The sequence below is a fragment of the Penicillium cataractarum genome (genome assembly GCF_028827025.1).
Source record: "Penicillium cataractarum strain IBT 29864 chromosome Unknown utg000009l, whole genome shotgun sequence".
Lineage (NCBI taxonomy): Eukaryota > Fungi > Ascomycota > Eurotiomycetes > Eurotiales > Aspergillaceae > Penicillium > Penicillium cataractarum.
In genome coordinates, this window is record NW_026622745.1 from 3,324,180 (window position 1) to 3,348,795 (window position 24,616).

The 24,616-nt window shown below is 50.4% G+C and overlaps 10 protein-coding genes across 10 annotated transcripts; 4 read left to right on the forward strand and 6 right to left on the reverse strand.

Annotated features, from left to right (window-relative positions):
* Window positions 1-1,246: 1,246 nt before the first annotated feature.
* On the forward strand, window positions 1,247-3,979 carry N7496_011800 (histidine biosynthesis protein HIS4; the record flags this gene model as incomplete). Its single annotated transcript, XM_056704713.1, has 3 exons — window positions 1,247-2,093; window positions 2,162-3,721; window positions 3,780-3,979. 3 exons carry the CDS (start codon window positions 1,247-1,249, stop codon window positions 3,977-3,979), a joined length of 2,607 nt encoding a protein of 868 aa, XP_056550673.1.
* A 542-nt stretch (window positions 3,980-4,521) lies between these two features.
* N7496_011801 (Fe-S cluster assembly protein dre2) lies at window positions 4,522-5,542 on the reverse strand (the record flags this gene model as incomplete). The annotated part of the gene is made up of 2 exons (XM_056704714.1): window positions 4,522-4,832; window positions 4,906-5,542. The coding sequence occupies 2 exons, from the start codon at window positions 5,540-5,542 to the stop codon at window positions 4,522-4,524; spliced, it is 948 nt and encodes a 315-aa protein (XP_056550674.1).
* Window positions 5,543-6,126: 584 nt separating this feature from the next.
* Window positions 6,127-7,101, reverse strand: N7496_011802 (rRNA-processing protein UTP11; the record flags this gene model as incomplete). Its single annotated transcript, XM_056704715.1, has 2 exons — window positions 6,127-6,915; window positions 7,006-7,101. The coding sequence occupies 2 exons, from the start codon at window positions 7,099-7,101 to the stop codon at window positions 6,127-6,129; spliced, it is 885 nt and encodes a 294-aa protein (XP_056550675.1).
* Window positions 7,102-7,570: 469 nt separating this feature from the next.
* On the forward strand, window positions 7,571-8,189 carry N7496_011803 (uncharacterized protein; the record flags this gene model as incomplete). Its single annotated transcript, XM_056704716.1, has 2 exons — window positions 7,571-7,730; window positions 7,924-8,189. The coding sequence occupies 2 exons, from the start codon at window positions 7,571-7,573 to the stop codon at window positions 8,187-8,189; spliced, it is 426 nt and encodes a 141-aa protein (XP_056550676.1).
* Window positions 8,190-8,967: 778 nt separating this feature from the next.
* On the reverse strand, window positions 8,968-9,873 carry N7496_011804 (putative transcription initiation factor TFIID, 31kD subunit; the record flags this gene model as incomplete). The annotated part of the gene is made up of 1 exon (XM_056704717.1): window positions 8,968-9,873. One exon carries the CDS (start codon window positions 9,871-9,873, stop codon window positions 8,968-8,970), a length of 906 nt encoding a protein of 301 aa, XP_056550677.1.
* A 1,122-nt stretch (window positions 9,874-10,995) lies between these two features.
* N7496_011805 (uncharacterized protein) lies at window positions 10,996-12,893 on the forward strand (the record flags this gene model as incomplete). Its single annotated transcript, XM_056704718.1, has 2 exons — window positions 10,996-11,450; window positions 11,744-12,893. The coding sequence occupies 2 exons, from the start codon at window positions 10,996-10,998 to the stop codon at window positions 12,891-12,893; spliced, it is 1,605 nt and encodes a 534-aa protein (XP_056550678.1).
* A 1,745-nt stretch (window positions 12,894-14,638) lies between these two features.
* Window positions 14,639-15,397, reverse strand: N7496_011806 (superoxide dismutase; the record flags this gene model as incomplete). Its single annotated transcript, XM_056704719.1, has 3 exons — window positions 14,639-14,746; window positions 14,811-15,290; window positions 15,350-15,397. 3 exons carry the CDS (start codon window positions 15,395-15,397, stop codon window positions 14,639-14,641), a joined length of 636 nt encoding a protein of 211 aa, XP_056550679.1.
* A 694-nt stretch (window positions 15,398-16,091) lies between these two features.
* N7496_011807 (uncharacterized protein) lies at window positions 16,092-17,906 on the reverse strand (the record flags this gene model as incomplete). The annotated part of the gene is made up of 1 exon (XM_056704720.1): window positions 16,092-17,906. The coding sequence occupies one exon, from the start codon at window positions 17,904-17,906 to the stop codon at window positions 16,092-16,094; it is 1,815 nt and encodes a 604-aa protein (XP_056550680.1).
* Window positions 17,907-18,751: 845 nt separating this feature from the next.
* N7496_011808 (Major facilitator superfamily domain general substrate transporter) lies at window positions 18,752-20,675 on the reverse strand (the record flags this gene model as incomplete). Its single annotated transcript, XM_056704721.1, has 4 exons — window positions 18,752-19,092; window positions 19,165-19,422; window positions 19,499-20,384; window positions 20,442-20,675. The coding sequence occupies 4 exons, from the start codon at window positions 20,673-20,675 to the stop codon at window positions 18,752-18,754; spliced, it is 1,719 nt and encodes a 572-aa protein (XP_056550681.1).
* Window positions 20,676-23,134: 2,459 nt separating this feature from the next.
* On the forward strand, window positions 23,135-24,559 carry N7496_011809 (Zn(II)2Cys6 transcription factor domain-containing protein; the record flags this gene model as incomplete). The annotated part of the gene is made up of 1 exon (XM_056704722.1): window positions 23,135-24,559. One exon carries the CDS (start codon window positions 23,135-23,137, stop codon window positions 24,557-24,559), a length of 1,425 nt encoding a protein of 474 aa, XP_056550682.1.
* Between the last annotated feature and the right edge of the window lie 57 nt (window positions 24,560-24,616).

Genomic DNA, 24,616 nt, shown 5'->3' on the forward strand with positions numbered 1-24,616 from the left:
CCGCCAAGGAACCGACGAGGACAGTCTTATTAGTAATTGCCAGCACATGGCTAACTTAGCTCTTCTGAATACATGAAAAGATATGCTCAGATCGACCCTTCACAGCTCAAAGGTAGCGCATCACAAGTTAGTGGATAGGAGTCGCGACATTACATTATTGCAAGGGGCGATGATGCAGAAACCCGCTCAATATGACCCCTTTAAAAAGCAAGTATTAGACGGAACTCGAATTTGCAGTCTTCAATATGCCATTTCAAGCTTCAGGATCGTGACTACTCGTAGCCTGTGTACTGTAAAGCAGACCATATCCTGTTGTATAGTGCCAAATATATCTTACCTATATGAGATGACCAGAAAAGCAAGCCAATATCCCTGGCATGTTCTCGATACCTATCACAATTAAGAAGCCTTCTATGATTTTGTCTCCGGCTCTTTATGACCGCATGGGGATTTATGCACTGTACGTCTCGAAGCAAACAGGACATGTCACGCCTAACGTCCATTGTACGTTGCAGATTTGCTAGCTCGTGCTGGATTTGTGGAAAGAATAGCGGTATGTTCATTAAAATTGGCTGATAGACCCGTTGATTTCGGAGGCAACTCATTTGTGAAGGTTGAGCCAGATATATATATAAAGATAGATCTTGATCGAAGACCACACTTACCTATATATACGTTGTGTAGAAATACGAAGGCGCGCTGGCACCAAGGAAAGTAAACCTGCAAAGATGCCTGATCAAGCCCAAATACGCAATTCAAAGCAAGGTGATTTGGAATTGCAGGGCAGCGTCCCCAATCCCTGTCAGTACTCCCTTCATGACTCTTTTGCGGGGATCTTGGATTCTGGGCATGCCCGATATCGCAGGACAGAACAACAGAGCATTTTGCGGACAATCATTGTAGAGTGCGTGGTTCCCGTGTTCAAAGCAGAAGATTAGCTTAGAATAGAGAGACCCTAAGAATACAAGGCAACCAGATAAGAATCCGAGTAATAACCTTAAAAAGCAACATTCCAGTTAGCCTGCTTGACTCCTGTTAAGGATGAATCAGCGGGGCGCCAATTGGAACCGGCGGGCGGCAAAAAAAAAGGTAAACCAAGAGAGGAGTCATCGCTGGTTTAACACTTTTCCCTCAACGCGCTTCACCTCCCCCCCAATTAGTTCAAGGGGATTCTGAACTTCCTTTTGCCATTTCTTTCTTCTTTCCTCTATCTCTCCCCCGATCCTCCTCAATTCACTCATCCGCCATGGCCACGCCCTTCCTTATCTCCTACCCCTCCAACCCCACCTCCGGCCTCACCCTCAAGCAGATTGCCTACTTTGGGCGAGTGCTGGTCAAGGTATCAACTCTCGCCGAGGCTGAGCAGTTTCTACGACAGAACTTCCGCGCACTCGATGTCTTTGTCGACGCGACTGCCATCTCCTCCGCCGGTGACCTCGTGGATGTCCTCAATGCCGGTGCCGCTAAGATTCTCATCACCCTCGACCAATTGACCGCACTCTCCCAGGAACAGTCCGTTCCCTCCTCTCGACTGCTTGTCTCCGCCCCCTCGGATGCTCAGATCGATACTTTCCAGCAATGGATTGCCGCAGATGTCACTGAGCGCAACGATGCCAGTGTCTGTGTCACCCCCGCCGCGGTCTCCGCTGCGGCCACCAAATTGAACATCAGCTCAGACTCGCCCCGCCTGTTCACGACGTTTGGAGACGAGGCTGTGTCCGAGGACGCTGTCAACCAGGTTACACAAAAGGGTGCCATTGCCATTCTGCCTTCCCAGGCCTTGACTGTGGAGCGGGATGCTACCGGCCAGATCTCTGCTGCGAAGCTTATTGCCTCGCGCGCTGTTACCGACCAGGCCAACGGCCTGTATGCTACATCAGTCACTGATGAGCGTGGCTCCTGCCTTGGAGTTGTCTGGAGCAGCGACGAGAGTATTGCTGAGGCACTCCGCACCGGTACCGGAGTTTACCAGAGCCGCAAGCGCGGCCTGTGGTACAAGGGCCAGTCAAGCGGTGATGTGCAGGAATTGATCCGCATTGGCTTCGACTGCGATGCGGACTGCTTGGTGTTTGTGGTCAAGCAGATTGGACGAGGTATGATGGCTTTGATTTCAACTGTTTCTTGTACGTTCGTTGTAGCTAACGATTGGTGACTCACTTAGGCTTCTGCCACCTCGGCACTGAGACCTGCTTTGGCGCTTCGGCTGGTCTCTCCCGTCTCCAAAAGACCCTCCTTGCCCGCAAGGCCGATGCCCCCGCCGGATCGTATACTGCTCGTCTCTTCAATGAGCCGAAGCTCGCCGAGGCCAAGATAATGGAGGAGGCCGAGGAGCTCTGCCGTGCCACCACCAAGGAGGAGATTGCCTTCGAGGCTGCCGATCTGCTGTACTTTGCACTGACCAAGTGCACTGCTGCCGGTGTCACTTTGGAGGACATCGAGCGTAACCTTGACCTGAAGAGCCTCAAGGTGAAGCGGAGAAAGGGTGATGCCAAGGGTCCTTGGGCTGAGAAGGCTGGCCTTGTGAAGCCAGCTGCTGCCCCAGCTCCTGCCCCCGCCGCCGCTCCCGCTCCCGTTGAAGACCGCTCGCGCATTGAGATGAAGCGCGTGATTACCTCCTCCACTCCCGTCACCGAGGTCAAGGAGTTCCTCAAGCGTCCCTCCCAGAAGTCCAATGACGCCATCGTCGCTATTGCCAAACCCATTATCCAAGATGTTCGCGACGGCGGCGATGCTGCTGTCCTCAAGTACACTCACAAGTTCGAGAAGGCTACTTCTCTGACCTCCCCCGTTATCAAGGCTCCCTTCCCTGCTGAGCTGATGAAGTTGACTCCCGATGTTCAGGAGGCTATCGACATTAGCATTGGTAACATCCAGCGCTTCCACGCCGCGCAGAAGGGCAGCAACGACACCCTTACGATGGAGACTATGCCCGGTGTTGTTTGCTCGCGCTTCTCTCGTCCCATCGAGCGCGTTGGTCTTTACATTCCCGGTGGTACTGCCGTGTTGCCCTCCACTGCTATGATGCTGGGTGTCCCCGCTATGGTGGCTGGTTGCCAGAAGATTGTTCTGGCTTCTCCTCCCCGCTCCGATGGCAGCATCTCTCCCGAGATTGTCTACGTCGCCCACAAGGTCGGTGCCGAGAGCATTGTCCTAGCTGGTGGTGCTCAGGCCGTGGCTGCCATGGCCTACGGTACTGAATCTATCACCAAGGTGGACAAGATTCTTGGCCCTGGTAACCAGTTCGTGACTGCGGCCAAGATGTTTGTCTCCAACGATACCTCCGCCGGTGTCAGCATTGATATGCCCGCCGGTCCCAGCGAGGTTCTCGTCATTGCTGACAAGACTGCTAACCCCGCATTCGTTGCCTCTGACCTGCTGAGCCAGGCTGAGCACGGTGTTGACTCCCAGGTGATCCTGATCGCCGTTGACCTGAACGAGGCGCAGCTGCGTGCTATTGAGGATGAGGTCGACGCCCAGGCGAAGGCCCTTCCCCGTATGGACATTGTCCGTGGCTCGCTGGAGCACTCCGTTACTTTCGTGGTCCGTGACATCAACGAGGCCATGATCCTCAGCAACGAGTATGCCCCTGAGCACTTGATCCTCCAAGTTGAGAATCCCGAGGCAGTCGTCGACCAGGTTCAGAACGCCGGTAGTGTGTTCATTGGTCCCTGGACCCCCGAGAGTGTTGGTGACTACTCTGCCGGTGTTAACCACTCGCTCCGTAAGTTTTCCATTTAACAAAACTGCTTCTGTCCCTCTTAACTAACTCTTTTTCTCAGCGACCTATGGCTACGCCAAGCAGTACTCTGGTGTCAACCTTGGCTCCTACCTCAAGCACATTACCAGCTCCAACCTGACCGCCGACGGTCTCTTGGGTCTGGCTAAGACTGTTGAGACCCTCGCTGCTGTCGAGGGCTTGGACGCTCACAAGCGGGCCGTCAGCATCCGTGTTGCACAGATGAAGAAGGACCGCTCGTAGATTGTCTGCGATCGGTTGCCAGTGCTTTTATATTCCGGGATTTATCGTTTTAGTGTCTTGTCATGAATGAATGCGCGATGAATATTAGATAGCGGGGAAAGGACCCAAAAAGTTGTTGATGGGGTTTCTAGCGAATGATATACAATTACATTCTTATTTGCATTGAGTTTCTCTTCCGAGTCATTTTGATACTTTTAGAAGAATAGATACCGTGTACGAGGGGGCTCCATCAGACTAGTCCCTAGCAGTCGATGGGGTCGATGCTCAGTGATGTCAGGTATCCACATAGTTTCACATCGCCTAATTAATTACACTCGGACAGGAACAGAAGAGTATAATGTATACGGTAGTAGGATTATAGCTGGGACTACCGATATTTCCAGCGAGGTATCTAAGGTATCAAACAAAGAGATGCAATAACCAACTTCTGCAGTCACCCCCTGCAGCCCCGACCTCGGAGGCCCGAGATCGGACTCATCATTTTAGCACTGCCAACCAGTCCTCCATCATCCCACCATCTAGAAGAACTAGTGCGATGCAGCTTACAACTGGGCAACATCGTTCAAGATCTGGACCTCCTGGCCAGGCTTAAAGGCAGGCAGACCGAGGTATGGGCAGCCGGCGCAGCGGAAAGCATCGCCCAGGGCACAGCTACCGCATGAACCGGTCGTCTTGCCCTCCACGGTGAAATCCAACTCGGTCAGATCGTCTGACTGCAGCTTTAGCACGTTCAGATTCTTATCGGCGTTTGCCCGGCGCTCCTTATCCTCGGCCTCGAGGCGGTCTGCGAGACCGCATGTGCAATCCTTGCAGGCGCGCCGCCTGCGACCAGTCTTGGGTTGACACTCTGGGGCTGTATAGAAGAGAATAGTTAGCTTGTCGAATCTTCAAGGGTAGATGTAGAATCATGGATGAGAGTCACATACGGGGCATAATGGGTCTCGTGAAATCCTCCTCATCAAGGAGCGAGTCCTCATTAATCAACTCCTCATTATCCTCCAAATCAATCTTAACTTCATCACCAGCATTCGTCGTAAACCCACTAAATATACCCGTCGGCGCAGTAGCAGCAGCAGCCTTCTTCTTCCTTCCACCCAACTTCAGTGGAACAGCCGACGCCTGCTCGAAATTGGGCTTCTCAAATCCAGCCTCGTTCTGCACAAGTCCCGCCATGATAGCCTCCATCGAGTCCGCAGCCGTCAGCGGCTTATCTTGGGTTGCCAGCTTTGCGCCGGGCTTCATGGCGGGTACGAGGGCGGTGTATACGTCTCTGGTGAGGAGTTGGAGGGCCTCTGATCGCCGTGAGCCATCGGTGTCGGTTAGGACGAGGACGTGGGTGTATGTGGATGGTGGGAGGGGGACGATGCCTGCAGAGAGGCGATCTAGCATTTGCAGGTCTGTGGATTGGCGGTCGAAGGTTGTGAAGAGGGCGTGGAGTTTCTCCTCGTGGGCGGCGATGGAGGGGGGTGCGAGGAGGAGAGTGCGCGGGGCATCGACGGGCCTGGTTGGAGTCGGCATGTCGAAGTCGTCGCTGGTATCAATGGTCACGAAAGAGGGTGCCATTGTGAGTGGATTGGTGCCTTTCAGTGACTCTGGGATGTCAAGGAGAGGTATTAAGGGAGGAGAGACGAGGAAAAGAAAAGAAAGTCAAGTGAGGGGTGGCGAACAATTCGCAGTCACCGATAAAAGATAAACTTAGTCAGCGGCCATTATAAATCGCTTTTCCGCGGGTTGAAGATCGATAAGCTGGTGGAGTCGTTTTTTTGCGTGTCGATCCTATCAGCTCGCGGGGATTACGGGGAGTCTTTGACCAGGTTGGGTAAGGGAACACGAGTGTACTACTGTTCTTGGCCAGAGCGTATTACCGATCCTCGAGGGGGATGACAATCCTTTTGTTCTCTAGTGATGTCACTAGCCGCGGATACTCTAAAGACTACCTAAATTATTTGAAAGTTATGTAATTCGCCTGTATTCTCACTTTTGGATATTCACAATGCGCCTGGACTCCCCGTCTATGCTGGTATCGGTACAAGATATAGATCAAACATGATAAAAAGGACAACGAGACACGAAGAAGATGCAGAAGCAATGGCCGCGGGTCATCAACTCATAACGAAAGCCCTCGCCGGGACCGTTTTCAAGACCATTTAGCGCTTGCGCTCACGAACCTTCCACTTGAGTCCAGTCTTGTTGGTACCTCCAACGGATCGGTCCATCTTGGCCCGCTGCAATTCGACTTCCTGCTCGGCCTTTTGGATCGCTGCATACTGTTTGCGCAGTGCTGCGAGCTTGTTCTCCCGGCCCTCGATGACGCGCTTGCGAATCTTGCGGGCCCGACGAGCCTCGCGGAGCGCTTCTTTCTCTGCAGCAAGTTGCTTGGGAGTCTTGCGGGCTTGAGACGCCTTCTCCTCGACTTCGTCCTTATCCTCATCCATAGCATCGTCGTCCTCGCGTCGGCGTTTCATACTTTGCTGGTCTCCCTTGTCGTCCGCGAATACGACCTTGCGTGGCTTCGGTGTCACTGGGGCGCCAAAGTCGAGATCATCAAAGTCGTCGAATCCGTCAAACTCGTCATCGTCCTCCTCTTCTGACTCCTCCTTCTTCTTAGACTTCACACCCAGAGACACATTCATCCCGTCTTGCAATTGCATATCCTGCTCCAGGCGCTCGATCTGTCGACGTATCCGTTCTCCCACTGTCCGCAGATAATTTTGATCCTGGGTTTTGAGCAGCTTGATCGCATCGTGGGTGAGTCCGCGAGCAGCGGCCGAGTCGCGAGAGACACCGACACCCCGTCCATGCTTTCCTTGTTGAGCGTTCTTGGCTCCGACCATGCCAAAGTTGAATTCGTCGGGGTTGCGATCCTTTGCCTTCTCTTGCAGACGCTTCAACTTGGCCTTCTTCTCATTGTAGTCTTTGGCGCGGAGGGAGTAGTCCTGGTTTGAAGATTAGCTTTGGTTCAAGTAAATCTGTAGAAGTTCAAAGCTGCCAGCAATATCTTGCAATAGCAGAGCGAGGCTACCAACCTTGTGCTTCTCGAGAAGACCCCATTTCTCACGGCCCTCGAGCTGACCACGCTCGCGGTGTTGCCGCCGCTGGACGGCATTGCGCATGGACGACATGCTGAATAGTTTTGTGACGGTCGAGTTTGCAAAGTGAAAAAAGTGAAGTAACCCAGACACGGAAGAGCGCTACAGCTCTGAAAAATTACCGAAAAGAGCTGGGAAGGTAATGCGCCCAGTAAGAAGAGTGGTGTGGTGCAAGAGTTGAAGGGTCGTACAGTCCGGAAGTTTTTTTTTCTGCTTCCGCCTTTCTGCTCTCCGCCCGAACTCGGTTCCTCGCGCTCCGCATCAACACATCCTTGACCTTCCCCTCAGCAACCAGCATCTTTTGTGAGCAGCAATTGCTCTTTAGAGACTGTCTTTGGCTCTTTCTATACCCAGCACCCGTGATTCCTACAGTCTGCGCTCTCTACCCGACTGTTAAGACTGTCATCCGCCCTCCCAGGCTCATCAGACCACGCAACCTCTCTCCCACTTATCTGATCTACACCTGTCACCTCGATCCCTGAGATCGAGCTACTCAGTCCCAATGGCTTCAACATCTACTTCCCCCGATACTTCTGCGACATCTCCATCGCCTAAGAAATACAATCTCCGCAACCCGCTCCCCCTCTCGGCCTCCCAAGAACAAGAAGTCAAGCAGATGTACCACAAGCGCGTACGAGCCCGCTGTGCCCCGGAAATTAAGGGTAGGTGATACTTTCTGCACTTGCTCGTGCTCTTCATTACTCTGTATCCCTGGCATAGCTGTATCCCTGGCATAGCTGTATCCTCATTACATGTTCACCGCACTCGGCCGAGTACATCGGTTGTATGATCTAGCTCGCCGAGCCACCATAACCAGAAAGAGACCCTATAACTAACAATATTCATATGATATAGCTTTTGCGGAATGTGCCGTCAATCGTACCGTCACCGCCACATGGGTTTGCCGACAGCAGCGTCTCGCCATGAATGCGTGCATGATCACTCACGCCAACAACCGGGAGGAAGAAGATCGCGCTCGCGAGGAGTGGTTCGCAACGCACGAGGAGCGTCGCCGCGCCAAGGAGGAAGAGCTGAAACGTGTTGAGAAGCGCCGCGCGGAGGTTATTACCATGATGCGGCAAGACGAGGAGCGGAGGCGGCAGGAGGGTCAGGGAAAGTGATTCTCCTGATGGATTGTTGACTCCGCCTTCTCCTCGAAGATCACTAGTGGCTGTTGAAGACTCCTAGTGAGTGTATATTGTGTATATGGGTTCCGGCGTCTGGGGATATCTTTATCCTGCTTGCTTGCATTGCTTGGTCAGTATCCAGAAGCCTTTGGCTGGTGGCTGCAGGTGCCTGGCTCGGAGATTGAGGGGCCTATGAGTTTGCCAGGGCAGTGTGCTCGCTGTCAAATCTGTGAATTCAAGAGGTGGGCATTTGAAACTGGGAACTATGGTGAGTATCATGTCATGCCTTGAGCATTGAATATGGCCTCGACATACCACCCTCCGTGCGACCAGATGTGGTCGAAACTTGCATGTCTTTTTTCTCTCTCCTCACGGCGTACAAAGGGACAAAACTAGGCGTTTTTATTTGGGCATATTCTTCCTTGACTGTTTTGCATTATCATCCTGGTTTTAGAGAGATGGGATGACAATCGATTATGCATTGTATATTACAAGATGTCATGTTTTCAATCCATCGACCAGAACTTCGTCTCTTCTTCTCATCATTCTTCTAATCATCGACAACAGCCGATGCATATATAGAGTCGTATCTGAGCTGTGCGGAAACATGAGTATCCCTTTGATGGTAGATAGTCCTATCCTCTCTGGGTAGGAGGGCGACAGTGATGAGAACGCCAGGCACCAGTAACACCGTCCACTCCAAGATTATCAAACAGAAAATAAGCAGCCCCCTGGCAAAGGTAGGGACAAAATGATTCTTAGCATCATTAGTTTAGGCATCTCCCATTTTATGGTCCCCGTCTCCATCACCCGCCTCGCCCATCGCCGTATCCTCGCCAAAGATATCCTCCATCTTGCCATCACCATCATCCTCATCAACCCCTTCCTCGTCCTCGCCCGCACCAGTAGCAGCAGGACCCTTAATCTGCTGTTGCGGTGCATCGGGCAATTCCTCCTCTTCGCCTTCACTATCCCACTCATCCTTCATATTCCACCCCGTACCAGTAAGACAGAACCTCTCCGGCGGCAATCGCATACCGGCCATCATAACACTCTGATTCGCAGTGCCCATCGCAGCAGCTCCATTCGCGCCTCCGGCCGCAGCATCAAATCCTCTCGACACACCAGGCAACGCAATGCGATTCCGCTCCGACGCAACATCCATAAGGAACTCCTTCGGCAAGCCCGTCTGGAACTGGTAATGCAAGCGCGAAGCAATGCTGAGTCGTAGAGCGGGGAGAGAAACACCATTCGCCTCCGCGGATGGCGCGCCCTTGCCTGCACCGGTGCTATCACCGACAGCAGCGGCGTATCCTTCCGTGGCAAGGTGTACTGCGTCTTGGAGGACGTTCGAGGTATAGCGGTAGGCGAAATCGAGGAGTTGGAGGGGGACGCGGTCTTGGTAGGCTGTTACGCCGAGGGAGGCGAGGAGCATGTGTACGAGGCGGACATCGCGTGGGCGTCGCGATTTACCGCTGTCTTGGAGGGATGTGCCCGGGACGTGTGAGGGTTGGTTGGTTGATGTGGTTGGTGCCGTTGCGGGTATGGGCGCGACGGCTTGTGAGGTTGTAGTTGCTGCGGCGGGGGCGGAGACGCCGTTTGCTGTGGAGAATTCCGCGGGAGGAGTGAGAGGTTGGGTGGCTGGTGCTGAGCCTTGAGTTTGGCTGGGAGAGGCCATGGTTGTGAGAGGTCTCAATTGAGACTGAAGGCGATGAGGACGTGGAGTGCAGAATGGGGAAGGTTGGAAGGGTGGTGCGAGTGGTGACTGAGCGCGATTGCTTAGAGGGTGGGCTGAAATTTGTCTGCAGTCATTACCAAGGTTGAGACACTTCTGAAGCCCCCAATCTCGTGGATGAAAAGCGCGTTTGGTTTGAATGTTGAAGGGAAGGTGGTGATGGGAATCTGGTGAAGCCGAAAAGAGCGCAGGAGCTCCGATATTGCGCTAACCGCTTTGGGAACTACACCAGGGCCATCATTCATGACAAGAGATAATCATTTAAACTTCACCCCTAAATTACAATTCCTACCCGTTACTAGACTAAGTAGTGACCAACCAAGCTGGAAATCTCATCGTCATTGGCTTTTATCTGGCGAGAATAGCCATGGAATTCGGTAGGGGTCAAAAGCGGCTCTCCTGTCTCATTAGTTCTTAGGAGTGCTTCCTAGTATCTCGAAGTCTATGTACTTAAAGAGAAGGTGTAAAGCTATCCCTGGTACTATTTATTTTGCACTATGTCTTGTAGAGAATAAAAATGTCGCGAGTAAATGGAATATAGATTACCACTTCGACCCCCAAGCTTGAAAATTCAAATTCAACATGTCTCATCTCCGCGGCGAAGAACAAGCACGGGGCGCTTTTCGAGGTGCCTCTCGTGAGCGATGTTCAGGCCAAAAAATTTGCTCCATAACTTCGGCCCCAAGTTAAGTTTCGGTACTATTTGTTGAGGAATCAACCTTGATTACGGATACAGTACCTCCCCGTCTCCCATTGGAGGACTGCTAGGGTTTATCTTTGTATGACAGATAGTTGTATTAGCAAAGAGGATCAAGTTTCAGAGGCTACTCTGCACCACTATGTCTTCATTTTCGTAAAGCCGACGAGAATGAAAAGTTTATGTTTCCATGCCTTCACGGCGCAGCAAATGTCCAATGGTTTTATACAAAATCGGGCAGCTGTGCATGAGGCGCAACAGTAAACACCTGACCCGGCCGCACAGCCTCATCTTCTTCATCTTTTCAATACAGGCTTAAATATCCCCTATCACCAGAAATGGCTGTCTAGCACAGAGTCCCAGTAACGATGGCTGCACTTGATAATCTCTCAGTAGCGGCCAACGTACTGCAGGTTATTGGCTTTGCCGACACAGTCTTTCGTGCAGGGAAAAATCTCTACGACCTCTTCGACAAGGCTCGGTCTGCATCAAGGAATATTACGCTGTTGCTTCTCGAGCTCCAAGCGTTGCTATCGATTGTGGCCTTCGTCCATGTGGTTATCAACGAACATGCGTCATCGCCGTTCGCACAAGATGATGGCCACATGCTGCCAAATGTCCACACAATTCTAACGCTAATCGAACAAGACTTTCGACACCTGAGAGGACTACTAGGGCAGGTGGCTGGTTCCGGAAGTGAACGCTGGTTATCATTATTCGGAAGCCTTCGATGGGCGCTGAAAGACCATGAGATTGCGGCTTCAAGATACAGACTTGCTCACTACACTCAGAACTTGACTGCTGCCTTGTCTGTTTCTGGAAGGTACGTGATTTTGCAAATCGCCTACCCACTATAAGTAACTGATTTTCGAATAGACGGAACGATATTGTTCTCCGCACCAAACTCCAGAGTATTGAAGACAAACTACAGGCTATCTCACAAAACAACCCGTCCCGATCACTCGAAACCGAAACTGATACAAGACCATCAAGCAGCAAATCAACTTTCCGGGTCGCAAGAAGGCAAAGCAGAGCAACCTGCACACTGATCCAAACCCGAAGCAATCGCCAGAGTAGCCTTGTCAAAGCGGACGTCCCTCCAACCCGCCTTAATAGTCGGAAAGATGGTGTTATTACTCCGGGCACCGTGGGTTTCAACTGTTCAGGCCCTTCATTTATCAACTGTTTCCATCCAAAAATCAACATCTATGAGAAGGCAGATCAAACAGTCTTTTTTGATACTGGCAACTACACGCTCGGCCAGATCACGAAACCAGCCCTGCTACTTCGAGATTCACTCATTCGATCTTTTCAAGCAATGCACGTCAAGCATGTTGTGAGCATTAGCAAAGCTCAACTGGAGCACTTGCAAGTGCTCTTCGAATTATTTCTTGCATCAGCTCATACATCGTCAGCCGAGGCTATCATAGAGAAGTACGGCAACAATTCAAGAACCAAGCGACTCGATCGAGCCTTCCCTGCCAAAAAATGCGAGGACTCGCAAAGACGAGGAATCGAGTCCAGCATCATGGCAAAGAGATCCTTACCGACATACCTGCAAGTAACGGATATGACACTCGATACCAACGTCGGTTCTGTGAAGGGAACGGTATATTCAGCATGGTCTTGCATAAATTCCAGAACTCTAGCATTTGCTTTCGAATACCTGGGGGACAAAAGGCTCGGGTTATCGCCTTTTACGGTCCAATTTATGGCCCATGAGCTCAAGAGCTATTTGCCTCTGCAGCCGCCTGTGGATTATTCCTCAATGTATTTCACCAATAACAGCTTTTCCTCCGAATACCCCGGGTACTCTTACCGGTGCTCTTGCGTGTACTACCAGATGATATACTACGCTAAGGCCCGCCACTATTTCGCACCAGGTCGGTGGTTAGAAATGCAGTTCATACTGATGCCTAAACACTGCAGCACCGGCAGTCGTGCGCAAGATGTCGAGAAATTCTTGCGACTGCGATCGTCCGTCGCGAAGGCAACCGGCAAGAAACATAAGAGGGTGGCCAAGTTCTTTCCCACGTTATTTCTCATAGAGGCTTTTGAGTCTATTCTCGACAATTATACAAATGCTGCCAATGACGAAGGGAAAGTCGACGATCTTAGTGACTCTAGCATTTCGTTTTTCTACGACTCAGTTACGGGTACTGAGTTGCTCACTGATCATATCTCTTCGGTTATTTCCAGAATCAGTTCTTACCCAAAATCCCGCCTTGCTGTCGCTCTGGCGAACTGGTTCACTCCTCTGCTTTAATGATGACTCGATCTATGATGATAAGTCCGCCCAGGCTCTCGAGCCCTTTGACGATAAAGAAATCGAACTAGAATTCTCCTCCGATTCCGAAATACTATCTCCCATGATTTTCTCGTTTGGAAAGAGGTCTCTCCATTTTGACCTTTTCTCGGTCGATGATCTGGACCGAGCGTTTGAGTAATTTTTCAAGATCATCTTGTCCGTGATTTTGTCAAGACCATGGTTCTGCCCACCCTTTGATTCCTAAATGATGCGTTTGCATTCTTCTATTGTCCATTTTGTGCTCTTCACATACAACCAACTGATTTACAAAAGATACACAACACCTCTAAATATATTTGGGGGGTACGAAATTTTCTTGTACCCCGAGTCACGCCTGGGGAATAGGATGTGTTCCAGGGGCTTCTAGGAAAGAACTTTAACACTTCGCGAGACATTCCATGGATCTACAATCAATCTTTGGCAGGCGCCTATATCTCTTTTGCGCTGATAGGGTAAAAAGTCATACCTAGCTCGAAACTTGGTAGCAAATTCTATTTTCTACACTTGAGTGGTGTTTGGCAGCGATATGAGATACCATCTTGCTTGATTTAGAGGGACATGGAGAGAACCGGAGAATGAGCTGGAAACGAAAACAAAAGCATGTTTCTATAACGACCCAAGGTCTTCTACTTCAGCCTAGAATTACTGCCTAGTAGCCTATTAAATTTCGTTCGGTAACTGAATTCTTTCTGTTTCTAGTTCAACATCAAACCATCCCCCGGATCTTCGATCCACTCGGGCCCCACAGTGAGCACATTTGAGAAGGCACGATCGACACTAGTATACAACCGCATATTTGCTCGATCCCGCTCACCTTGGTGGCTGGAACCTTGGGAGCCTTGGGATTTACTTAGCCAGAGATACTTTCTTTCTGTATATATAACAGCGAAGTTAATTGACCGGGGGAATACCAGGATAACATTTACCCCACGTTCTAGCCTGCATCTTTCCTCCATTACATTTCCTCACGCTTTAGCATATTACATCCTATCCGTTCACCTCTCTCAATAACTCAACACTATGTGCGGTGATTCCAACAGACCGACCTTCGGGGGCACTATTGCGGTCCTGTTTCCTCCCAATAACGGGCTGAGCTCTACCAATTCAGAGAAATCGCTTTCCTCATCACCGGACTCGATTGCTTCATCCACTTCGTCAATTTCATCTTTATCTTCATATTCGCTCTTTTTCCGGGACACAGACAAAGACGGTAGCAAAAATACAAAAGCCATCTTTAAATTCAGTGATGCGGAGACATGCCAGGCTCTTCGTGAATGCCGACATGTGGATATGCGGATAGAGTGAGTTTCTCGAGCCTCGGGATTGAAGTAGTGCATGCTAATGTCTACTAGAAAATACGGAGATCTTTCTATAGCGACGCCTCATACAGCCCCTCTTCACACTTTCCGTCTGGATTTGGCTCAAAGCCCAACCCTTAAACCGGGCCATTGTCAAACCGAGATGGAATTTGAATTGTCTGAACGGTTGGATCTAGGTATCTCGGCGAAGGGCGTCGTTGGGCGACAGGTTACTGTGAGCGATGGTTGCGGCGTAGTACTAGGTGTTGGAATTGTCGGATACAATTAAGAACATGGTTCATTCTACATTGAACTCGGCTATTTATCAAGCAAATAGAAGGGTCCAAACATGATATTGAGTCGCGTTATAATAATCTTCTACCGTCTACCTCCAGCTTGTTCAAATCACAGCTTCAGCGGGTTCTCCACGCCAGCTGTGTAGCGCTTCTCAGCCTCGGCCCAGTTGATGATCTTCCAGATACCCTCGACATAACTAGCCTTGTTGTTGAGATACTAATTGAAGAGCATCAGTAAAGAGTGTCACTTGAAAACATCACGGAATATATAGGTCCCCTACCTGGAGATAGTACGCATGCTCCCACATATCAACCCCAAAGATTGGGACATCAGATGCAGCCACCGGATCTTGGTCCTTGGTCGTGACAATCTCCAGTCGACCCTTCGGTCCACCCTTACTCACAAGCCATCCCCACCCACTACCCTGCAAACCGAGCAGTTCAGCACCAAACGCCTTGACGAAAGCATCATGAGATCCCCATCGGGAGTTGATCGCTTCACGAAGTGACGGTGCAGCGCTAGCTAGGTCATTGCCCGGGGTTCCGGGAGGAGTCAGATTCTTCCAGAAGAGGGAGTGATTGATGTGACCGCCGCCGTTGAACTTGATCTTCTGCTGTAGGCTGATCAGGGTGGGGACGTCGTTGGTCTGGGTAGCCGTGACTTGGGCGGAGAGGGCGGCATTTAGGTTGTTGATGTATGTTTGGTGGTGCTTTAGATGGTGCAGTTCCATGATCTGCTTGGAGATTACGGGTTCAAGGGCCTGGAAGAGATAATGAGTTTAGTGCTCCGGTTCCGAACTTGCATCGACGCGAGACCTACATCGTAGCCATATGGAAGAGGGGGTAGAGAGTGAGTCTGAGCTGCCATGGTGATGAGTGAGTGGTAATGGAGTTAACAGAATACCAGGAAGGTCCAGCAATAGGAAGGCTTCGAGAGCTGATGTTTGCAAAGAAAAGTGAGCGGCTCTCAAGGTCCTCCAACTGGAGGGGCTGTGGTGGGATGGCCCTCTTAAGTCCTCCTAGCACGTCACTTCTGTCTCCCAAGGTTGCCAGTTACCTTTGATGCTTACCCGAAACTACCGGCTATCATTCCCGCAGCAAAACGAATTACGGGGAGAGCGGATGAGCTGTTGTTCGGATTGGTTGTGCCATTGCGAAGGATTGAGCACATTTTGGCTCCACCAGTTACTCCATCGGGAAACATGATATTATAACCTGATTCCGAGGGATGGGGAATCATTGGCCGGTTTAAGAGACGGCGGGTAGCATCAATACTATACTCATCCTAGGAGATAACCTTAGGTGGGCTACCCGCCTAGATACTTTGTTGGAAGGCACTCGGGACCAGTATACCCCATGAACAATGACCCCACACTTGCGGAGGCCTGAGATATCAAAATACAATAAATCTGCAATTCGGAATCACCCAATCATGCTCTTTGATTGTTTCCCGTGGTATTAGTTTAATATTGTAACGCTACAAGGAATATCGTGCTCGCACTTCACAGCATACTTGCAGCCCACTCCTCACCCCGCTAACCTCCACCCACAATATTTCCCCCCTACATAAAGCTTTCTCTTGACGCGATGTGACGCCCCGGGAGTGTTTCCGAGGTTCCAAAACGCACATCATTCTTCAGAGCCTCCAGCCAGATGGGATTCTCCGCAAATGTCTGATTCCAAGGGTCATCAGTTCCAAATATCATGAGACGGCCTGCGGCTGAAATATTCTCATCTGAAGGGTAAATACCCATCGCAATTTGATCCTTAATATATGAAATCAAGCCGTTGCGGAGGATCATGTAGAGATCTACGCCCTTGGGGAACTCGTTCGCCGAGGAAATGAAGTCATCGCCATGTTGTGTCGCATCGGACATTTTCATCGGATGCATGGTGGCACGCTCTTGGCCAAGAACCCACGCGGGCATGGCATTTCTCACCTGGCGTTCAACCTCTGGATCAAACCCCCAGTTTCCTGTCCACTGACTCATGTCTGCGCCGGTTTTGAAATGCTCGGCCAAGTGATCTACCCTCGCATCCCAGGTTGTGAAAGTTGAGCTGCAAAACCCACATCGTGAATTTAGCTCGGGAAAGGAGATTCGCCAGCTGTCTAGGAAATTGTGATCTTTGATATTGTGCATCAAACGGAGGTGTTGTCGTAGATGGTCTTTCCGTGCAAACTCCCGTTGTATTAGAGGTTTATCTCGACATCGGAGGTAGTTGTGCGTTTCCAGATGATTGTCATCTGCATCTTGGGCTTGACAGAAAACGCAAATGCTGACCCCGTCTAATTCAGCAATCCCACCTACTGGAGCACAGTGCCACATCTCAACTGAGATGTGAATGGCCTTTTCGTGCCGTGTCCACTCATACTTAGTCCGGAAGGAGTCGCAGCAGAAAGTACACTGGTACATGCGAGATCCCTGAGCCTTCGACTTGTTCTGTTGGCCAGCTGGACGTGAGTTCTTCCGGCGGCGATGCCTCCTCCCCATGCTCGGAATTGGCGTAGGTGGTCTTTGGTTGCGCCGAGGAACATGCGTCACGGAGACTTCAGAGCCAGACGAGGCACTATGTTCAAACCCGCTCATCGAGGGAGCTCCGAATAGGAATGAGCTACCGGAGCTACCGGAGCTGTTTCTAGATACAGTACCCACTAAGTCGTTGTAGTAGACCTGACTCTGCTCGGGGTAAGATGACGCGTTGTCCAATGCTCGTATAATGTCGGACGTAGCAGCAGGTTCACTTTCGGGAGGGGATTGTTTCCAGCGCTCCAAAGGAGATAAAGATGTGCCCGCATCTTTACTATCTCCCATGCTGGGCGCGGAGGCTTGATCCACATGTCTTTGCCTGCGCCGTCGAGCATTTGCAAACCAGTTCAGAACCTGATTCTTGGTCAGACCGGTCTGCTGCTCTAACTGGACTCTTTCCTCTGGGTTAGGGTATGGGAACTCTTGATGTTGGTAGAGCCATGACCTTAAGGCCTTGACAGCATCCGAAGGCAAACGCGGGTGAGATTTTGACCTCGTGTGGTTTCCAGGAACAGGCAAGCTCTTCGATGATAAATGTTCGGTTAAATGATCTTGAGCAGCGGCCCCGAGTGGAGATTGCACTGATGACGGGATAGAGCAGTCATTCTGTGCAGAACTGTCTGGCCACCACGAACCGAAATCTCCAGGAAATTCGGCGGCGCTAGTGGAGCTTGCCAGGGATGAGGCTTCATTATTGAGCTCTGAGGTTTCGTCGTCATTATATACCAACCAGTCAGACTGGGCAACTTGATGATTCACAAGAGGGTCCCAGCTGAGGTGTTCTGGGTAGCTTTCAGCGATCGGAAAGTCCGGCCATAACTCATGTTCGATGGAATTAGTAATTTCCATCAACTTATTAACAAGAAGGATCGACTTGGGGTAACAATGAAGAAACGGATGAATTAAGATTCTTCTCTTTCGCGGTGACTAACTTCTAGAAGTAGACGGAAGAAAGGCAGAGATCAGTGGGGCTCCGTCAGCTTTAACCGACATTCGTATCTACTGCGGCTCTGATTGGCTACGATTCTCGTTTCCTCGCCACCTTGTCTATGTGATTATATAGACCGGATAATGTCTGGCGGGTGGGGCTTTCTTATCTCGGCTGCCGCTGCTTTTATGAGGGTGCTCAGGCTCAGGCTCAGTGAGTAAATATGAGAACATGGATCAATTTATATACAGTCATATCGCTCAAAACAGGAAGGAGATGTATCGAGGCTTGTGTAACCTCTACCCAAGTGTCTTCCCTGCAGGAGTTCGTACACGTACTGGCAGCGAAGCCCCAATGGACCTCGACCGAAAGCTAGCCGGCTTACCAGGGTCCTGGTAGCCTTGGGCACCAACATTTGTGAATAACCTCATGTCAGGTGTATCATAATACTCCCATCTGGAAAGCTCCATCAAACACCCTTTGCCAGTTGACCACCGGTTTTTTTTGCTTCATACAGTCTCTGGTCGTCACAGTACTACACGAATTGATTTCATAATGGTTGATTACCACCGTAACGCCGGGAATCTGGTCTTCGTTGTCCTAGATACGGTTCATCCAGTATTCGTAGAGACAAGGGAGATAGAAGCAATTGCCTCTAGGAATTCAAAAACTACTTGCTAGCGATCGTTAAACTCAACTATGTCAGCTCCGAGGGCTTCCTCATAGCAAATTAGCCATTTTTGTGCTTATATGTCGATGTGCATGCTCAAGGAGTGGCTGCCTCAGCCGCAGCCTTCTTCTCGGTTCTCTTTTTGACATCTTCCAACCGCACACTCTTCCGCTCTGCAGCAAGGGAGACCAAGAAGGCCACCCCGGCTAGGGCAATACACCAGATCCAGGCGGCCTTGAGTCCTTTCATGTAGGCGTTTACGACAATCTTGAAGTCCGCGGCGTTCGGGAACATCTTGGCCAGTCCGGTTGAACCGGCAGCAAGCACAGCAGAAGCAGATATAGTCGGGCTGTCTGTCGGTAGAGAGGAAAGGACCACATTGTTCATAATATTTGTGGCGGCTGAAACACCGACGGTACCACCAATGAATTGAAAGACTGTATGAGTCAGAGTTGATCAGTCGGCTTTGCAAAAGACAGCAAAAGAGGATAGGGCGCGGCATGACCCACATAAAACGGACGCCAGGGTGACAGACATGTCCACCCGCTTGGAGATTGCCTGAGCAACAATGACGTTGAGCTGGATGATGAGTCCCGATCCAATGGAGGCCAACACCTGATAGCCAATGTATTTGCCTGCCCCAGAGCTAGTCTCCAGAGTATAGATCATAGCGGATCCAATCGTCACGAACATGGAACCCAGCATTAGGAAGGGCTGGTAGTAACCCACCTTGCCGATAGCGATGGACCCAGCGAAACTGAATATGGCTGTTTGATAAGGCGTGTTAGTTCCGTGAAATCACGGTAGATTGGGGGAATAGGGGCAATGGCGAAATAAACTTACAGGTTGTCAACACCGTAGGCAGGGTTCGAATCCCTGACTGTGAGGGCGACTGGCCTTGCGCGGCCTGGAAGTAAATGGGAAGGGTGTAAAGACGGGCAAATCCAGAGCCCTGCGCTGTCAAGTTAAACAACGCGAGGACGAGAATGGTTCGGCGCTTGATGATCCGAGGGACAACCATGGCCCTTTCACCTTGTTTCCATTCCAGCGCGATCAACAATATAACGAGCAGGCCAGAGGCAATGAGTAATCCGATACAGTAACCGCTGTTCCAGGGCTTGGTGACACCACCGTTCTCCAGTACCAAGAGCACACACACCATCGCACAGACTGTGAGAGTCATTCCTGGGATATCAAAGAGGAAGGGGATCTCCCTGGGTTTGGCATTGGCAACGCGGGAATGGGGAGGCATCTTTAAAAACAGCACCAAGATGATCACTGTGAGACCTCCAATGGGCAGGTTGACCCAGAAGCACCATCGCCATGTCGCGTACTGGGTGAATACACCACCCAGGATGGGGCCCAGCACGGACGACAAACTAAAGACGGCACTGGTGAGACCAAAAACGGCATGTAGGTATTTAGGTCGCGTGATGAAGGCTAGAACTGTGTAGCAGCCACCTGTAACACCCGCGCCACCAACGCCTTGGATAGCACGACCGACGATCAAGGCCGGGCTGTTGGGCGACAGGGCGGCCACCAAGCTCCCCAGCTCAAACACGCCGATGGCGGTTAGAAAGGCAATCTTGATGGGGAAGTACTTGTATGATTTTCCCCAGAAAGCCTGAAAGCTGGCCAAGCAAAGGAAGAAGGCGGATCCGTACCATCCCATCTGATTTTCGCTATGGAAGTCAGCCGTAATCGTGGGGATAGCAGTGGTGATGATGCTCTGCGGGAGACTTGATTAGCTACATGCTCACATGGGTACCTGAAGAACAGTTCTTACCATATCCAAAGCGACCAGAAACATGGCCAGCAGCAAGGCTATGGTGAGTACACTGCCCATGATGACTCCCGGATACTCCAAAACCGGCGGGCCTGGTGGAGGAGTCGCTTTCTTCTCATCATCGTCCGTAGTATTGAGGATTGATACATCTTTCGGCTCCTCAGACCCGGCAAGAGGTACCGGACTACTCGAAGTCTCTGACGACTCCCGAGATGGATCTTTCACTTCAGCCATATTGTACCTGAGCCTATGTGGCTGGCACTAGCTCCGAACTGATTTGTGGGGGTTGTAATTAGGCAGTCCCAATGACAAAAAAGCCTGTGTCTTGTTCTTCCATCGTGAGTTGCTAACGATTAGGTTTTTAAGTATGGCGTTGCTGCTTTGTCTGCGGTATATACCCCTAAACCTCAGGGGACCATGTTTGCACTCGCTGCTACAATATCCTAACCCCGTTGAGTGCAAATCAGACAAAACAAGCCCCTGCATTGGGGGGTTGATGATTGGATGTGGCCAGTGATGCTTGTAAGCGCTAAGATCTGTCAGGCTTGGTGGTGGATGTAACGTTACGCACGCCCGGGTCCTTTCTTGGCCTTTGGTTGGCACTGCCCTCTCCCGACTGCCTCTTCTGGGTCTGTTTGTATCTGCAAGCCTCTTTGCATGGTTTGTCTTCCCCGCGGTGACTAAAAGGGCTGGTGCTGCGTCGGGTCCTTTCTCGGCACGGGATTGGCTGGACTAATCCTGGCTTTGTTTGTTTGCTTGTTTCAATTTGGCTTGCAGTATCTTCATCGCCCAGCGTCTGGGCGCCGCCGATTAATCGACAGATGGAGATGGTCCCTGAACAAGACTAGAATTAGTTGAAAAACACGCGGGTTGGAATTATGCTGTATTGTGCAAAGCTATTTGGAAATCACACCATTTTTCTATTGCCTGTCTCTTTTTTCTTGCTCTCTTTGACCTTTCTCACAGTGCACTGTATCCTTCTTCCCGTCTTGACATAAAGGTCAATGTCGACTCCAAAATACCGCTAGACCGACAAGGTGCCAATGACAACTTTCTTAGACTATAAAGCTATTCCTAGGTTCGATAGTAACCCGTAATAACCGAAGTTCGTTCGTGTACTCCTTAGTAACTTGAATGGTTGAAGAAGGGTGGCGTAATGTTACAGGGTCTCTGTCATGAGAATCGCAGTCTTTCGCTGGGAGTTACGGTGTCCTCTTGCATGTACTCAGCTGAGCCCCTATATGGTATGTCTAATGCCTTTCGATTCTTTCAATTCCAGGCCGAATACCTAGTATACGCTTTCAATTGCTACGGATTTTCAACCGTGTTCTCATTCGTCTCGTGTAAACAACAAGATTTCAGCTAGGTATATTGTCACAGATGTTCCCAACAACCTCCCAAAATATGAACTCCAAGTACTGTCGTCATTCATAAGTATTTGCGCCCAAGTACATCGTCCCTTACGGACCCACCTATTTTTGTCGGCTCAAGCCTGCCAAATCCCATTTCTCTCTAGTAACTAGTATATCACCGTTTATATATAAAAGTCCCCTGCACTTAAAGGGGTTTAAATGTAGGGCACAAAGCGTGAAATGGTGAAATAGATCTAAAAATGCGTGGCAGAGACTAAATATTCTACGTCTACTAACGTGTTTCTAAGCGGTGTAGGTAGAGCGGTAACCGGAGGTTAGGGGGTGCAAATACTTGTGAAACACCACTTGACAACTGCATTCAGTACGGGATAATACGATGTTTAGACCAAAAGTAGCTAGTTAGTTAGCATAGTTAACTAAGTCAGTTAATTGACAGAATTTAATCAGCAGATTATGTCAGGGAGATCAAGAGATCGACGGGCCCCATTCACGTCATGCAAAATGTCTACCCCCTCTTAGCTACCTCGCTAGGAACACGAACACCCTAATATAGTACGCATATTAGCTGCTTCACTAGTACAAAGACCCCCTTATTCCCTTTATGGTCGAGTGATTATTTCGCGATAATGAATCACCTAATAGGCAATATCTAAGCTTATATAACAGACTTCCTAACTAAGCGGCGTAGCTAACTGTGGTGTACCCTAGAATACTATAGTACCCTATAATACTATATTAACTACTAATTTTTAGTAGTATACATTAATAACTATTAATTGCCGTTAGAACTACTAGGGGGTCCTTCATTCTATAGGATATAGGTACGAGTGATCTGCGCTGACATCCTACGATATAATTAGTGGAAGTTGGCATCTATAATATCACAGGGTGATACGGAATTAAGACCAAAAAGGGTCAATAAAGGAATAAGGGGCCCTTCGCACTAACAGCTAATGAAGCAGCTAATGAAGCAGCTAATATGCGTACTATATTAGGGTGTTCGTGTTCATAGCGAGGTAGCTAAGAGGGGGTAGACATTTTGCATGATATGAATGGGCTGCCCGTCGACACCTTACTCTGCCTGAAATAACCTGGTTTTCCTACAAAGTCGGATGATTAACTTTTGTCAGTTAACTAACTAACCAGTTATTTTTGGTCTAAACATCGTATTATCCCGTGCTAAATGTAGTTGTAACGTTGCTATCTTTCCATCTGCTCGCCAGCATTCCTTCTTAATGGCCTGCATTATCACTATTCTGCCCCGGACATGATTGAAAGAGAGAACCCTCATTCCAACTTGTTCTAACCCCAATTAGAACCATGGTTCTCCAGCCAGAGTCTGTCCCGAAGTCTCGCAGGGATCCCCCGCCCGAGTTCAAGTTCCATTCGTCGTGCGATACGTGCCTCAAGGCCAAGATCAAATGTAGCCAAGCCAAACCGTCATGTGCTCGGTGCCTCCAGCAGAATCGCCGGTGTGTTTATAGTCCATACCGCAAGATTGGCCGACCCTCCACAAAGAATCTACCTCCCCCGGACCAGCAGCAGCGGGCGGTGGGAGGGACGGCCCGGAAGGGTAGAAAACCCCACCCACAACAAATTTCCCTCCCTTCGCTCGGCGTTGAGACCAGATCCTGGGTAGACAATCTCGTCCATCCAACAAACCCGGCCTTGCATGCCGAGGAGTCAGTCTTGGTACCACACGAGAGCTGGTCCAATCCAGAGCTAACGGGCAACATCAACCGTTTGGACTATGGGTTAGAAGGGGCCAACTGGCCTAGCTTGGACGGGCTTTTTGATGCACCCGCGCCGATGCTGTCCCTGGCAAACCATGAGTTAGCTTCTGCAGGCTTCCAGCTGGACCAGGTAGACCCTGACCCCGACCAGGATGAGCTCACCGGGTACCTGAGCCCTTCGTCGTTAAGTAGCCGTGAATCCCCCATCACGCCGCTTCCCACTCCTCAGACTGAACGTGGATTGTTCGGAATCCGCTCAGAATTTCCCTTTGCTGCGGGACACTCTCTCGGGACCGGACCCGTGCTGCCCAAACCCCTGAATGCCTTCCCGGCATTCTTTTCTTCTTCCTCATCTGCCTCCTCCCCAGTCACCGAGGCCGGTGGATTCAATCTATTCCTTGCACCCAGCGCCCGATGCACGTTTCAATGTTACCCGGACCTGATCAACCTACTGAACGACATTAATGAATTTCAACGAAATAACTCAGGTATCCCCCTTGACGTGCTTCTCAACCTTGACAAGCGAGTGTGCAAGGTACGCGAAACGGTCTTGCGCTGTCCATGCTGTCTAGTGAGTCCCGGGGCGGCCCTGACGCTGATGTTGATTACCGTGGTGAGCATCAACCTCCTCGGTTTGTTTGAGCGGAGCTGTAGATCCACCGATAGGGATTCGGGGAGCAGCATGAGCCGAGAAGAGTCGAGGGTGGTCTCCAGCATCGCCCTGGATGATAGAAGCCACGTCGACCGAGGCAGGTCGCGCAACCCTCTACCGTACACGACAGGCCATCTGACCGTGGGGAACATCCAGCTGGATGAGACGGTAAAGTTGGCCATTTCACGACGACTGGTTCGTCTGTACCTAGAGCGACAACTGGGGGTGGTGCAGCAGTTAAACCAGTTGCTGGGCAGAGCAGAGGGGGACACTGCGAGTGTCAAAGTCACGCAAGAGTTACTAAGAGATCAGTTGCGAAGATTAGAGCATTTCGTCGGGTTTATTACTCTCACAGACTAGATTTCATTCTGTCCCTGTCTCCTGTCTTTCTTTTCCAGTACGATCATGTATTGGGCT